This window comes from Aphis gossypii, chromosome 2 (assembly GCF_020184175.1).
Source record: "Aphis gossypii isolate Hap1 chromosome 2, ASM2018417v2, whole genome shotgun sequence".
Taxonomy (NCBI): domain Eukaryota; kingdom Metazoa; phylum Arthropoda; class Insecta; order Hemiptera; family Aphididae; genus Aphis; species Aphis gossypii.
Window position 1 is genome coordinate 10,434,337 of NC_065531.1, and position 17,563 is coordinate 10,451,899.

General features: G+C 24.9%; 1 protein-coding gene across 1 annotated transcript; it reads left to right on the forward strand.

Moving 5' to 3' along the window:
* The first annotated feature begins 9,132 nt into the window (after window positions 1–9,132).
* Window positions 9,133–17,274, forward strand: LOC114121286 (ejaculatory bulb-specific protein 3). The gene is made up of 3 exons (XM_027983539.2): window positions 9,133–9,298; window positions 15,295–15,574; window positions 16,840–17,274. The coding sequence occupies exons 1-3, from the start codon at window positions 9,266–9,268 to the stop codon at window positions 16,983–16,985; spliced, it is 459 nt and encodes a 152-aa protein (XP_027839340.1). The 5' UTR covers window positions 9,133–9,265; the 3' UTR covers window positions 16,986–17,274.
* Window positions 17,275–17,563: the final 289 nt, after the last annotated feature.

The following is a 17,563-nucleotide window of genomic DNA, read 5'->3' on the forward strand; positions in this document are numbered from 1 at the left end:
ATGACGTGACAGAGTATAGCGATCAATTTAATTTTTTTTCTTTCACTTTCTTTATCAACTTTGAGTTTTTAATTTTTAGTTTATAATTTACTATTTAGGTTATATGAGTTTTTTTTTAATGTACTCAGTATTAATTGTTTTTGGCCATTTAATACTTTTTAATTATTAAATATATGAAACTAACTATTCATAGTACCTATGTAGTAATAATTAGTTGTTGTATAGATTTTTACAGGACTTAATAAATAATGAAAACTTAAATGACAAAAAATCTGAGAAAATTTCGGTTAAAGTAACTATCAGTAACTTTAAATTAAAAAATAAATTGAAGACACAAATATTCAATAAATTGATTTAGCTATTAATCATTTTGTTTTATTTAGTTTTGTAAAATTTGTATTTTTTTCTTATAAAACACCCTAATTGTGTTCCCGTATCATAATATAAATAATTTGTAATAATAATACGATTTGTCATAATGTCATAATAGTTAATATTTTTACATACCTACTACTTATGATGTTGTGAGCGTCGATTGAATTAGTGATTTTTACCTATATATTTTACTTAAAGTTCAACATTTTAAAACATTTTTATTTGTATTATCAATATTTTTTACGTTGTTAATAATACATATTAAAACAATAAAAAAATGTCTACTCTAAATCCAATTTCATTAGAAATATTTCATTGCTCTTAAATATAATATAATTGTATATTTTTAACCTTATCTGTTCTAATATGAGTAGTTACACGCGTGATTAGTGTCCGTATTGGTGAAATATTCAATTTTTTTTTTTTTGTTTGTTAACAATTATTTATGAAACATTTGTATTTCTTTATTTTATGTTTTACTCCTATAATATTAAAATATTTTCGATAAATAGTTTTAGGACAAAAATTGACTTCCATTGTTCAATGCCAAAACGTGGTAAATTCTTATACGTATACTCGTGTAATGTGTTGATATATATATTTGTTAAAATAATAACTAATTTTCAATTTTAGCTCTGAATGCTTTTAATAAATGTTTGACGCATCAATAGTTAAATATTAGACAAAATATAATTAACTATTTCAGAGTGTTTTAAGTTTTGTTAATTGAAATAATGTAAATTGCGATAAATTTATTATTACAAAATAAAATAATATAGGTATGTTAAAACTTTCTCTTGTAATTTATAGATAATTACTAAAAGAATTCACAAACCTATTCTTAATACTTAAATGTTATATTTTTATATTGTAATAATTTAATAATTGTATACTATTAGTAAATATCAATTGTACTAAATGAAACAAAGAATATATTAGAGCGACCAAACCAATTTAGCAGTTTTTAATTTATACTTTATAATTATGATATATTTAAAAATGTACTAAGGTATACATTTTTTATTTAAACTCAGTGATAACTTATAAAGAATATTTTAAACTTCAATTATTTTTAAGCAAATTTAAATCACATACATTTGTTTTTAGTTCAAACATAATATTTTATCCTGTATTACAGGAAACAAAGAAATAATTGAAAATATTAGTTGGTCTTTGTTGTGAGTAAACTTTTATTTATACATTTATCAATGATTTTGTTTAGTATTTAACCACCTAGATTTATAAAAAAAAACATTTAATTTATAAATGAATTTTAAAAAATAGACTTATCAAAAAAAAAAAAAATATTATTTTTCAAAAAAAAATCCATTTTATTTTAGTTTTCTACCTCGTCATTTGAGGAATGTGTTTACTGTTTACACAAATCAGTGCATTAAAATTATTATTATCCATGTTATGAATCATATTATTTACTGGAAAAATACATATTTTATTATACTTATAGATACTATTACACCATTTTTGTTATCTTCTACAAAATATGAATAAGTATTATTTTTGAGTGTCCTCGAGAACAAATTTATTTTTAAATACCTGTCATTTCTTAACATATTTGATGTGAATTAGTCAATTAGGCAAAACGTGCATATTATATATGATCAACCAAACAAAATACTTTTAGAAAAATATTTAAAATATCGAAAAATAACTTAGATTTATATCATTTTATTTTATTATCACTATATTTCGTATGTAAAATAATTTATAAAAGAATGACATTTCTATAAATATATGTATATAATATATAATTTAAATTGTTGCATAATTAAGTAAAGGCAACTGAATAATTTTCTTATAGTACTTTATTATTATTATAAAGTATATTTTAGATTAGTTATATATTATTACATACGCATTGTCAAAAACAATAAACTAGTTTGATAATATCAATAAATATGTATTTATAGGTACTCTTAAGCAACTAAAGTTATTTGTAGTATATGTTTATTGTCCATTGTTTGTATTATTAGTTTCACATATGTTAACTTAACCTTTTTGAATCAGTTAATTCAAAAGTATAATAGATAACCAGTCAAATTTTATTAAATTAATCATATTAGACAAATAAATATAATCAATAATAATATATAAAATAAAAGAGTAATTTACCAAGCACGTTTTTTCTTTTTATTATATTTTATAAATTTATACAAGCTATGATTTGTGAACTATTAAGAATACGTTTTAAGGACTATATATTTTCAAATTCTTAGATTTTAGGAGTATATACTATTTAAAGAGAGTTGATGTATTTTTTCAAAAAAAAACCACCTATTTTGCTATGAATTATATTATACAGATGTATCTATCCAAGTACAAATTCAAACAAATATGAAGATAGTAACTGCGTTTTAGTACATGTCTTAAGAATAATAGTTCTTTAATACTATTTAACTATGTTTCACATGGAATTTAAAACAGATGTAAGTCGTCTACTATTTATTATACATTTATACATAGATAGTTCTTAAATTTCAATTGTTTTGATAAATTAATACAAATATATAATATAATTTTCAAATATTCATTGTTTCCATATCGTCTTAACATTTTATTATGAACTAAGTATTAATGTAATAATGTTTATATCATATTTTTTTTAATGCAAAAAATGAAATAACTCACATTTAAATTGATGAACCTAAATTTCTGTTTGTGTATATAAAATATTCAAAAAAATATTTTCGTAATAATTTACATTAAAATAAAATAGTTTTCATTAAAAAATAACATTTCGAACACTTCTTTAATGGTATAAATAACTTATATATTTGAAAAATATGGTACTTAAGACCGCGAGTGTACTTGTCAATATTAAAAACAGGATTTTAAATACATTTATTATTAAAAGGTATTAAAAGCAGAGAATAGTTGGTTAAAAGTAATTGAATAAAATACTTTTATCTACATGTTAGATAATAATCTAAATTTAATATAATCACTAATATTGTAAACATTCTGATAGTAAAAATAACATTTCAAACTTGAATAAAAATACATTGTATTTACGTAGGTACATTCAAATTAAATATAAAATAATAAAAGGAAGATGCGCTATTTATCCAAGAATTAGTGATGTACAAACAAAAATTTCATGTCTAACATATTGTAAAACATTCATGTACATTATACGAAGACAGTATATTGTAAGAATTGTTTTCAAAAAAATTAATATTTAATTGATTTAGAATAAAACTTTTATGATAGTGAATATTAATACAATGTAATAATAAAAATTTAACGATTAAAAATGATTATAATATAGATACTTAAATATAAAAATAACGAATTTAGTATACTTGTCAAGTTGAAGTTTCAAGAAATTTTAGTTAAATTATATTTGAAAAATTGTGTTTTGTATGGAACAGAATACATTTTGTATATTGTATTAAAAATAATATTTCAAAATTAAAATATTTTTTTCTTTTTGAAAATATTATACTTGTATGAAATTTTAAATTCATTCATTTTAGTTTTTTTAATATACATAATTAATAACATTTAATAATAACAAAGTACCTACCTATGGTTTAATTTGATTTTCTTATTATCAAACATTTATTTGTATTTACTGACTTAAAATATAGTTTAATAGTAACTCTTTATTTTTTTTTTAATTTAAAAAAAGTGATATTTCTTATAATACTTTAATATTTTTAAAAATTGGATTCAATAGATCCTACGCGACTATGAATGTTAAAGAAGGAACGCGACTGTTTAATAATGTGAGACGTCGGCCGCTGAGCTTTGTTTTATGTACCTACTTATCTGTTTATTTGTTTACACTTTATATTGGTTTATATAATTTAAACATTGTTGTGTGACTAGACATTGAATTCAATATGGAATACTTTTAACTATATTGATTCGTAGAATGATGTAGGTAAATATTGATACCTATAAAGAATTTAATAAAATTAATTTATATCTCTTGAATCACTTATATTACATGGAGTGCAGCCGTATGGATGGGATTGTGTATTTTTTTTAAATGCTTTCTAGGTTTTATCACTTAAATGACCCAAAGGTATTTATAAATATATTTAACAAATGTACAATGTACCATGTGCATATATATATTATGTACTAAATATAAATAATATTATATAGTGAATACGTATTAATGAAGGCGTACTTTCATATCTGTTATTAATTTAAATTCTTAAACTAAGTCGTATGGTTTTAGACGCTTTAAATATCTAATTTCCTGTTGAAAATTTGTTGAATATTTTTTTTAATCTAATATTGACGACACTGACGATAAACCAGGCACATAAAGCACACACTCACACACACACACACACACACACACACACACAAATATATATAATGGGAGATTCCATTAAACATATTAATCAGTACCTACTACAATAGATTTGATGAATATTACAAATACAATAGAATATTGTTGTTTTAAAATCGGATTGGAGAATACATTTTGTGAGAATCAAGGACGAATAAAATGAAAATCATTACGAGGGTTTTGATCCTCTATAAAATTAATAACAAAAAGTGGTCAAGATTAATACATTGTGGTTGGTTTAGGGAAAAAATGTGTTAATAGGAGTGCATAAATCGTATATGAAAATAATATAATTTTAAATTTATGAAAATTAAGACCTCTATATGTGTAAAGATAATTAATTTTTTGTATTAATAACTATTATAATTTATAATAGCTAATAACAAAATATATGATATACTAGAAAATTATTTATAATTTAGGATACAAATTATACAATATACACAGAACACTAAATAATTTAAGAAATTTACACATTTAGAACACAATGAAATGAGTATTTTTTAATTCATTATGACGAATTGACATCTATAATTTTACACATACTATTAATATTATACCTATTGTTATAACCATGGATTCAAATTAGTCACCGACACAGAATTTGTATGTTGATAACCCGCCATGTTCCAATTCATATAATTTTTATCAAACATTTTTTTATTGCGGAAGTATATTTTTGAAAGATATAAAGTACAACAATTAAACATATATATATAAATACAGGTATAAAATATGTTAATAAATAATATATAGCATTTGAATAATTTTAAGTGTTTGGTTCTTTGGCTGATTAAGTCATATTTTAATTATTTTATTATACCTACAAGAATATGAATCTCAATTGTATATGTAGCAAACTTTTTGTTTTTGATGAAGAGAGAATATGTTTTTATCCAGTGCTTACATACTTGAAGAGTAGTTCTATCCCTCCTCTCATTATACAAGTTAAAGTTCTGATAAGTTTATTACATTATACAAAATACGTTATCAAAATGGTATATAAACCGTTACCTGAGAGGTTAAATATTCTTCGCTAAAACATTATTTATTTGTTATTTTTTGTATTATAAAAATTATAAATATATATGCGATTTAATCATTATTACATAATTAACCATAGTTATTAACATATTTAAAACACAACATCTCAGTTTCTATTTTTTGACTTAACTCATCAAAGACTTCATATGTCATAGTTTTGATATTTTGGTGACATATCGTCAAATCGGTTTACTATTTAGTTTATTTTTATCTGTGCTTGATCGTTAGACTATACATATTTTAATTACCTATTGTGTCAATGACTATAGGTACATTTTTAGTGCTTATATTCAGAATGTCTTATATATATTTTCTCAGAATCAACATTGCTCATTTAAGCATGATTATTGTTATTTATAAGTTGTCGGCACTTGTGGTTAAAATATTTAAACGCTAACTACTTCAGATGCCTGTTTTTTCTGTATTATAACAATATCCATACATGAATAAATATCTTCTTGGAATATTGAAAAAAACTATTAAAAAAAAATAGGGTCTTGATCCATTAGTCATATACTGATATATCCTGTGTAAATACGCTTCTGATGGATTTAGATTCTTTGTTTGAGTGTATATTGTATGCGCGCAACTTAAAGAATAACATAACAATTACCTACCAGGCATATGAAAACTTTTAAACATATTGTAATCTTTACAAACGTACACTGCTACAGATTTTAAGTTCTATTTACGTGATGTTTGCGGAATAAGTTTATACTAAAAAGAACATTTTTTTTTTTACATTAAAATATTCAAGATAGTTGTGTGGAGCATGTAGCAGTGTAGGAGTATAATATTATTTAAATACACATTGCTAGTTCAGTGTGTATGTAGCACTCAGGTTAAATAGAATTAGTTATCTTTTAAATAAGAAAACATCTCTGTTGGTACATGGTACTAGTACTTTTATGTAATAATGTTTCTTAGAGTTATTTCGATCTAATGATGTTGTACTTATAGTTTAAAGTTAAAAAGTAAATTTACTGAATACTAAAGTCTCGTTTCTTAATAACATGGAATTAAACTTTTCAACTTAGTAAATAATTTTTAAAATTTAAACTTTTACAATCTATATGAATAAAAGAATGCAATTAAATGGAAAAAAATAATTAAAAATATTTTTAATATATAATTTATTTGGTTTAAAACTTTTTTTAAGAATTATTAGACTTTATTAATAAGACGATCGAAGTCAATAACATCCATCGTTAACATCACTGATCGGTACTCATATAAGAGTAATCATAATATATTATACACTGCGTTTTGAGTTGCATAATACGAGTATTCTAGCAAACTAAATAATAATAATAATATATTATTATAATTGCATAAAACGCTACTATTCTCACATACATGATATAATCGTAATAACACATTTTATGATATGATATATTAATGGCACACTTTATTTCTATAGTATTTGTACGCATATTAACGTAAATAGCTTTGACTTATGTAACTTATGCAACGACAGTACCAATAATGCACTGCTATTACAATAACACACAGGGAAAAATGAATTTAACGAATTCCGTGCAATGTAATTGAATTATATTATTATTTTATTGTTTAAAACCGTATGTGAGGGATGTTGAGCGGCGTTAGGGAATATTGAAGGGTTGATCATTAATGAGTTTATACCTAGTTGTATTATATCATTAATAATACGATGAATAATATCGAAACAACGCATTACCGTGCTAAATACAAAATACACACACTATACAGTGTCCTCGTGCATAGCTATTAACTACGTCCTGTCTTTAATTTGTAACTATGACACGGCTGTTTGAAATTTGAATATTCGAAGGATATTAATAATTTTAATTAAAAACGATCTATAAAAATATTGATTATTTCTGTAAACGTTTCAACCTATGTTTAATAATGAATAAAAAAAATAATGTTTAAAATCATTATAGGAAATAAACAGAGCTCTTGAATACCTACTGAAATAATTTTTAAAAATACCGAATTAATTATTCAGATTATTTTAATTTATGTATTAAATATGTATAAACTCAATAATTAAGATTAAGTACATATATTATAATAAATTTACATAATATTTAGTTGTATTAATAAGTTTCTAACGTGCCTTATCGATGTTAAAGGTGTATTTTATTTTTATTACTGTAGTAGTGACGAGGAAACAGCGTTTTATCTATAGGCAATGTTTCGTCTTTTGTGTAGCATTTTTATTTGTGTTAAATCGTATATAATATATTATACAAGGTAATGGATGATTAACCTAGCATGTTCATTCAGTAGATACGATAACTGAAATTTATGATACATTACAATACTCGAATATTCATATAATTATTTTAATCGTTTAAATTAAAAATATATTTTCTTAATTTGCATAATATTGTATTCGGTATTGATAACATGGATAGTTATATAAGTAGTTCAAGTAATTTCCAGATTATTACTTATTACTCTAAAAACAATTCATGATAAACACTTACCAAGCATGTTCATTTTTTTTAGTATCTGAAAGATAATATTCCTTAATAATGGTTTAAGTATTTTAAATAAAATATAAAATAGATGTTTTATTTAGTCTATTATATTATTAAGACCAGTGCTTTCATTGCGAGGTATTTTTACTTTGTATTTGTTTTTCATTATTGTGTATAGTATTATCTACCAACTAATCATCTTATTGTTGAACACATTTGTAATAGATAGCCTAATTGAAAAATTTGTTAAATAATTACTTATTATGTTCCGATAATTTTTAAAAATATAAAATTATAATGTTTCAATATTAACTAATATACCTAATATAATTACGATACTACCAAATCATCAATCTGTATTATTTATATTATGAGATATTATTCTTAATATTTCGTTAATAAAGTTTTATAATTCAGAAACTATACTCGTTAAAATGTTGATATATACCTAAATGTCTCTAATTTTTTGAAAAAGCAATCAGATTAACAATTATCACAGTAAAAAATAATGGATTTCATTAAAAAAAAAATTTTCATCGATGTAAGAAAATTCTTAAACATAAAAATATTAGATATTTAAAGAAAATGATGTTAAGTATCTAAACTTAAAAATTCTTATGATATAAATACATTATTAAACGAGCAAATGGAGGTGAATATACTTGATGAATTACTATTTATTTATATATATAGGTATAGGTATAAATATAAATGTTCGCTATGTGTATGTATATGGGAAATCCGTCATCGTCGATTGACCGTTTGTTAGTTTAGTTCATTTGGATGATTTAAAGTCAACAAAACGAAAAAAAAATAATAAAGAAATACATCAAAAACACATCGCAGATACATGATTCATTACCAGTGGACGTCGAGTCATACGTGCGTGAGTACAGTCCTTGCATCCCGAGAGGTAGGGAAAGTCTATAAGAAGCCGGTCATCGCGTCTACCTTTACCAGTACTATTACCACCGATAGCCGTGATACATTGTATAACATATAATATTACATTATTAGTTGGAGTCATTATTGTCACCATTTGAACACTCGAAGTATGTCTCGATCGTCGTCAAGTGTCACCATGAAAGTGAGTACCTACTTGATAAGTTTCAGCAACAACTAGGCTCATAATTATTATTGTTATCTATCACAAAATACTCAAAAATTATTTTAATTAAAAATTTAAAGTCGTTCATTTACCTATATAATATATATATATATATTTTTTTGTACCTGTATAAAATTGTTAACAATATCTTCAGCAATTGTTATTATCAGTACGATATTATAGCTTTAGATTTTTTTTACTGACGATTTGTCATTATATATTTTGTCTACTTATAATATGGTTATGCAAAAAATTTAGACAAATTATTATACGATATTTTTAACGTGTGCATGTTCAATAGGCATTTTTTAAAATACCATTGACGATGAAACTAACGTTTCCGCCCTCACGATGTATATCAAAAATAATAATACGTTTATAGATGGACAATGATATAATAATGAACTAATCAAGGTCACGGGCTTTTATAATTCACGAGAAGATGACCTCTGTGTGTAAATCTTAATATTTAGATGTCTGGTGACATTACTCAGGGTTATGAAATTCAATAAGGACTGTAGAAATTGTATTTTTCATTTTAAATAGTTAATTGTTGTTATTTAAAGGCATCGAAAAACGACAATTAATGAAATAGGAATCGATCGTATTATAATTTGTTAGCTTTTGATGTATAGTAGCTGTACAAAAAACGAGTTTTTTAACACCAACTAAATGTACCTTCATTTCACGATTGAATATTCATGGTTCATAACAGCTAGCATAATAACGAAATACAGCATTATTCTTAAAATACAAACTTTTTATTTTTCATGTTCCTTTATAAATATATAGATATATTTAAAAATAATTTGAAATACTTAAAAGATTATTGATAATTGGAGTGAAGTGCGACAAGGAGTGCTTTGCTGGAACATAAAGTAGTAACTCAGCTCGTGTAAAGCTATAGATATATTATTATTAATAAGAAAAAAAACATCAGTTAAGTATTTTTAAACTATACACCCATTCGTAATACTTCCTTGATAAAATTTAATATATATTTTAAATAATAAGCCACGAAAAATTAAACCAATAAATGTGAAAGAGAGTTTTTTTAAGTTGTACAAATAATTATTATAATTTAAATACTTATTTGATTTTTCATTAAGTCTTAAATTTCACTATCGTTAAATGGTTCTAGTATTGTCTAAAATTTGAAGTATATTAAAATATAGTGTATTATGTTATATTTACTGTATTTATGTTCTCGTTAATGTGTTTCTTTATTTAATTTTAATTACGCTCTTAAGCAAAAACTAATAGTATAAACCATAAGGTGTCAACTGTACCTATTCGTGCTCATCAGTTACTTTTTTAAATGAATGCATTCGTGAAATATATTTCCATTAAATTATTTAGCAATTGAAAATACCTACAATATAAATTTAACATTGTTTTTTATAACTTTCTAAGATAATAACACGCAGGCTTTAAAGTAACATAAAATTATAATTTCACATAATATAACGTAAATCATGTCAGTTTATTATACAATCATGTATATCTACCTATTTTTTTTTATATACCTACATCTATATGTATTGCATTAATAATTATTCATATATCTTAGAGCTGTTACTTTTTTATAATATATGGTTATTATTTTTTATAAAAGACATAACTTATATACTTTATGTGATTAAATTTGACTGTCATTAAGATATCTCTGCCTGAAGTACACAATAAAATATATATCATATTCTTTCAGTTTATTTAATTCAAAACGTCTGACTAGTTTATAGAAACCTTTTGTTTGATCCATCAAAGAATAAGTAGGTACCCGTATTGACATCACGCTAACTGTAGACTACTATGTTTTACAGTTTAGGAGAAAAAAATTATCTCTATACGTTGTATAAAATTAAGAAAAAAAGGTTTTATCTTATAAACTATTATACTCGCAAGAAGAAGGACAATGCTGAATAATAATTGGATGGTTTTGTTTTTGAAAAGTTTATAGAGAAATATTTTTAATAATAATAATTTAACCTGAATTCTCAATAATAAAAATTAAATTATATTTATAAATTTAAAATTATTATTATAGGTTGACTGTGTATAAACTATTGGTATGGGTCAATAAATAAAATAATTATAATTACGATTTTTGGAGTAGTGTTTTATATGTAAAGTGAAGCCTACGAAGTTGTTGTTAAAACATGTAATTTAATTTTCATGTTTCTTGAGTGGTATTTGTAAGTACCCGTATAGACAATAATAATGTTGTTGTATAGTACAGTTTTGAGGAGGGTAAATTTTAAATTAAAATTGTTGCTGTCACCGTAAAATTTCTAAGTACCGATGGTGAATTCCAAATGTGCATTTCAAAGTAAACTTTCAATTTTGGTGAAAATATGATAATATGACGATAACAGAAGGATAATTTGATCAGTATTGGGTTCAAAAACAGCTACTCAAAGTTATAAGAGCCAGTCCCTAGTTCTATATATCAGTACTTGAGTATTCCCTTTTACCAATTAATAACTATTGTAGTGTTAGACTTAGACTGATCTTTGATCAACAGCACCTTTATTATTATTTTAAATGTATTGTATTTGTGGTTAAGTGAATTAACACATTTATAACCTTTTGAACTGTCTGATCTAAATGTATTTAAAAAATATTAAGAACTGCTATTTATTTATAATTTTCTCAATTTTATTATTACAACGAATTTTTAACTATTTTCAAACTTATTTATCGTATGAAGTATATATTACATACAAAATATAATTACAGTGTTTTAGGTGAATCTACAATTCTTAAAAAAAGAATTAATTATTCTATTTTTACGTGTTTAGTTTTGTGATCGATGGCATATATTTTTAATTTCACATTTTGAGGATGATTTTTGATGATAAATATTTCAATATAAAAAAATTGAATTTCAAATAAGTTAATTATTAAATTATTTGAAGTAGGTAAATAAAGTTAGATAGGTAGAATGGGGTATTAAAATGTTGAGAGTTACTCATGTGCTACTCTATTCTACTCCATTCTACTTCATGCAAAAATGTTACTTATTTAACCATAAACAAAATAAATTATAAAAATCAAAATCATTAAAAACTACTTTTAATAACGTTTTTTCTTTCTTACATAATAATGTATATAATTTTTTTTTTTTAACTTTTGAATGATGAGTTGCTTTTTTGTGCCATTGTACTTCGGTTACTGTAGATTTTATATTTATCATTACAATTACGTTATAAATGTTAATAATATTAATGTTTTTGGTAAAAAAAAAAAAATATATTTCACGAAAAATTCAGTTTTAAAAATAATTATTTGTTTGACACTTTATATAAATTAAATTTTTTATATTACTTGGACTTGAACAGTCTCATAGCAAAAATGTAAGAACTACATAATATGAACAAAATATCTTGTATAGTACAATAGTAATTATATTTAAATGTATGTTTGACTAATGTAAAATAAGTAATTCATTGAAACTCACTTCAAAATTATTATTTAAAAAAAAATGTTAGTTTTTAATCAAAATTAAGTATTACATAAATAGCTCCGCTATCAGTCTATCGACACTGACGTGTCAATAAGTATGTAATTCAGTCATGTAGGTAACAAAATCACATTACTAATTATCTCTAGTTTATCGTTTATTTTAAAAATGAAACAGGAAGTTTAATCGTAAGGCACACGTGCATTTTTTGAATTGTTATCTAAATTATGTGTAATAGTAAATAGTTGAAATGAAATTAGAAATTATTGAAGTCAACGAATTTTTGATATGTATTAAATTGTGAGTTGGCTTTTATCAATACAAATAATATAAAATAAATAACAAAGTATTCGTAAAAAATATTCATTATATTTAATACTTATATACCATTCATATATTCATATTATTTAATGTTCATAATATTGTGATCTTATTAAATGTACAATATGTATTATATATTGTATAATAAAAAAATGTGAACTGAACTTATTAAACGGTGTTTCATTTACTGAGCACATTGAACTTGATTTTTAAAAACCTGAATACAATTTTGAAATTTCCGTAGTTATTTTTTTCTTTTATTCAAAATCTTATAGTCAATAGGGGAATGTTTATAATTTTAAAATGAAATATTAATAATGTTTTATATTTATTTTCATGTTTTATTCATTATGAATAAACTGATGTCACGTTATCGACGTATTTATAAAAAGTATGATTTTATTAATAACGTTGTTATAACAATGCATTGTTTTTATATTTTGTTTAGAGTGAAAATCTTTATCAAATCTTGCCGATCGTTAGGTATTCAAATTCGAATTATTCGCAATAGATCATAAATATTTATCGGTAAAAATAAGATAATTTATTTCGGGAAAACAACTTTGGGTTATGCGTGATTTCTTTTAAACTCTGTCTTGACAATTTCTGTTAATGTTTAGGGTTTGGCACTGCCTCACTCATAAACGTGCACACGTACACATTTATGTCGGGGTTCTAGAGGTTATAAAAACTTACCCGAGCCGGGCGAAGACACTTTTGCTGTTATTTTAAATTGAATTCCAATAAAAATACGTCAAAAAGGGGGAGAGAAAGTTCTCCCTTGCTTTCACTCTTACTTGGTGGAATTATAAGCGAAAAAAACAGTATTACCTACCTTTTACCGATTTTTTCCGGCAGGGCAGGTGGTTAAAGGTCTTGTCAATTTTACGGGTTGCGTCACCAAACAGGACCGATTTCATCTGCTCGGCTGTCACCGGGCAATTTTCATATCATAAATATTTTTTTTAACCTAATATTTTTGCACTATAAATTGACTATATACCACTCCAGAGGGGTTGAAACTGCCGCCCACTAAATAAAGTTATTATGGCAGTTGTATATGTAGGTGTGTGATCTACGGCCGTGAATTAACATGGGCGATATCGTTGGAGTGTCTGTGACGTTTTTACATAAACGTACTCGAAAATTCGTTGCCTGGTGAATGAACCGAATAAAGTAGAGATAAATACGACCGATGAGCTTACGCATATATTTATACGAATTATATAAACTGCAGTAGCCGTGAACGATTAAATTGTAAACTTTTTTTTTTATCATCAATTTACTGTACTCAATGTTCTCATCAACTACGATATGAGCTAGTATATATTATGTAAAGTGATTATTTTTAAAACACAACGTGAAATAAATTGCAGTTTTTTTATAATTTATTTTTTCGGGTCATTTTGAAAACATATATAACACGTGGCCACTGGCCATAGTACATAATTAAATTGATTATAAACTATAATATTACCATGATATATTGGGATAGGAGGTAGATAGTACCTGCAATAGTATTTGGATTTATTTATTTTTACTGCAGGCATTGATATTATTTAATAAAATATTACCACGAAGGGTTGATAAAATGAAAAGTTTACAAATTAAGTTTATTTTTCCGTCATACCAATAGCATGAAGCACGTGGAAGGTAAAGAATTTGTTCAATGAAATTTTGTGAAAACATTAAATTGAGATTACATTACTACTATTATACATAGTAAATTTGATTATGAAAATGGTTATAAAATAATATAATACTCGGTGAATGGTACGAAGAATTGTTAAAGCACAAATCATAACATTCGTAAATTTATTTGGATGACTTCCAAATCCCATTGGCTATGTTGGGGAATATTCGTCGTTTCTATTTCGAAGAATAGTTTTAAATGTCAACATGCTGTTTTTGAGACTTCAATAAGGAATTATAATTCTAAGAATGGTTAAGACATTTATCCCCGGAGAAAACATTTTAATACTTCAGTACAGTAATATAAGTTAAGGCAATACACAATACCTAATCCGAGACAATCATGAAAATGTTTCGCCTGCTGTTTACTTAACAGCGTTTGTTTAATGTAATACAATTTTCGTGGACTAAAAGTTCATATACGAACTACCAAACTATAATAACATATTATGTGTCGATTATTAACTATCACAAATTAAAAATGTTTTTCTTTCACAAGGTATTTGTAATCGCCATATGCGTGTGCGCCGCTCTAGCCCGCCCGGAAGATGTGAAAGTGGAAAACAAACCAGCTGTGATCAAATCTGAAACCTTAGCTGCACCACTTCCGACAAATATTGTAAAACGAGCTACAGATACAATTCAGCTAGACTCATCGCTCCCGAATGTCAGCGAAGACGTACTCGATAAAGCGCTTAGCGACAGGAGATTTGTGCAAAGGCAACTCAAGTGCGCTACAGGCGAAGGACCGTGTGATCCTATTGGGCGAAAAATTAAAGGTCAGTAGAAACAATAATAATCATCCAAGGCAGCTAAAATGTTGTGTAGTACGATACACTTTATGTTAAATGAAAAGTGAAATGTGTAACACAAAACTTAAAAGTGTGCTTTAAACAATATTTTTGGTTATTATTTATATGTGAGATTTGGCCAATTTAGGACTATTTGATACGAATATTTAGATATTTTAGGGGCTGATACAAGGTATAAACCATTTTATGAACGCAGATTGGGTAAAAGTGTTTGGTTAGGTCAGTCGATTTCAATCGAATATTGTTATTAGTATCTTCGGTTTTTAACATAAAACTAAATACCTAGTTATTTGTTAAATACTATTTATAGTAATGTCGTTTGAAAACCGTTTAAAATATTTAGAATGATTATAATCTGACATCATTGGTTTGTGTCGTACGCTAACGACAATAGGTTATTTACCGGAATATTGTTTTAGGTCAAGTGGTTTCTCAGTTTACTCATATACCTACTCAGTGGCTTTTATTTTTATTTCAAATACCTTTGACTCAATGCATGGGAGTCTGCTTTCGAATAGTAAATTAATTATTTCGTGGTATTTATAATGGACACTTATATAACTACAGTTAGGTCATGGTGGATAGAATGTTAATCACAACAAATTTATATAGGTACCACTTAACTTGAACATAATATTATAATATGTCATGTGTGTTAAACTTAAGTGTATTTACCTATTGGTTAAATTAATAAAACTACCTAAAAATATAATAGCGAAAAAACAAAAATAACAATAAACAAAATATTAATTGAATAACTCAGAAATACGAGTGTTATGATATATTTGTCTATTCGGAAATATTTTATTTTGACATGTCAATATGGTAAAAAATTATACTACATTTCGGTGGTCCTAACTCCTAATAGTATAAAATAACGAACGATGAAAATTTTGAAAGCTACATTCATCTTTGTAGTCTAATGACTGACCTTAAATTTATCACTCATTGCGCCTCATAGTTGATGAATTGTATGTATTGTTATTTATTATGTGTATCTATTATCTATTCATAGATTTCGTTGACATTTTGTTAGTCATATAATTCATCCAGACAAATAACTATGTATTATAGTTTCCAATAATATCAATGAAGATACCTAATTATAACTCAAAAGTACAAATATTTTTATTTCTGTCACTCTGACTCTCTCTCTTTCTTTTTATTCTTTGACTTACGTCATGATTTTGTAGGCATTTTATTTTAATTGCATTGCATTTTATTGTTTTCAGCTCACGCACCGCTAGTGTTGAGAGGAATGTGCGTCAAGTGTTCACAGTCGGAAATCAAACAGATTCAACGTGTCATGTCCCATATTCAGAAGAATTATCCCAAGGAGTACACAAAGATGCTGAAACAGTACCAGAGCGGATTTTAATCACGATGCGGCGTCCATGCACAATATTCCTGTTCATGACCACCGGTTTTTGGCATAATTTATATTAACATTTTAAATAATATATTATATATAAGTACAACAATCGAATATTAAATCTTATGAGTGTCACTCGTCTCCACTTACTACGAACCTATTATGCTTACCGTACGGCCGTTGTTCTAATTATTATTTTTTAGCATTATTTTAGTTTTATTGTTTTATTTTATTTTATTATTATTATTTTTTTTTTATGTAAATAAATGACTGATGGTAATTTTAATCATATGAATTGATTGTGTTTTTATCGTCCATATTATTTTCGATGTCGACATTAGAATAATATAATAACAAACTCGGCATCAGCTGCAGTTTCGTTTTGAAACTACCCGTAGAAATCTATTATTATAATGTATAAGCGTATAACTAGTTCAGTACTCACTTCACATTCACCCTCTTCGCAATCGGATCAACAGAAAACCTTCGTCAAGCAGTTGTATATTATTATAATTCAATGCCAATAAATACGATTTTTTCACCCACAACTTCAATATACGCCAATACGATCCAATTATATCAAC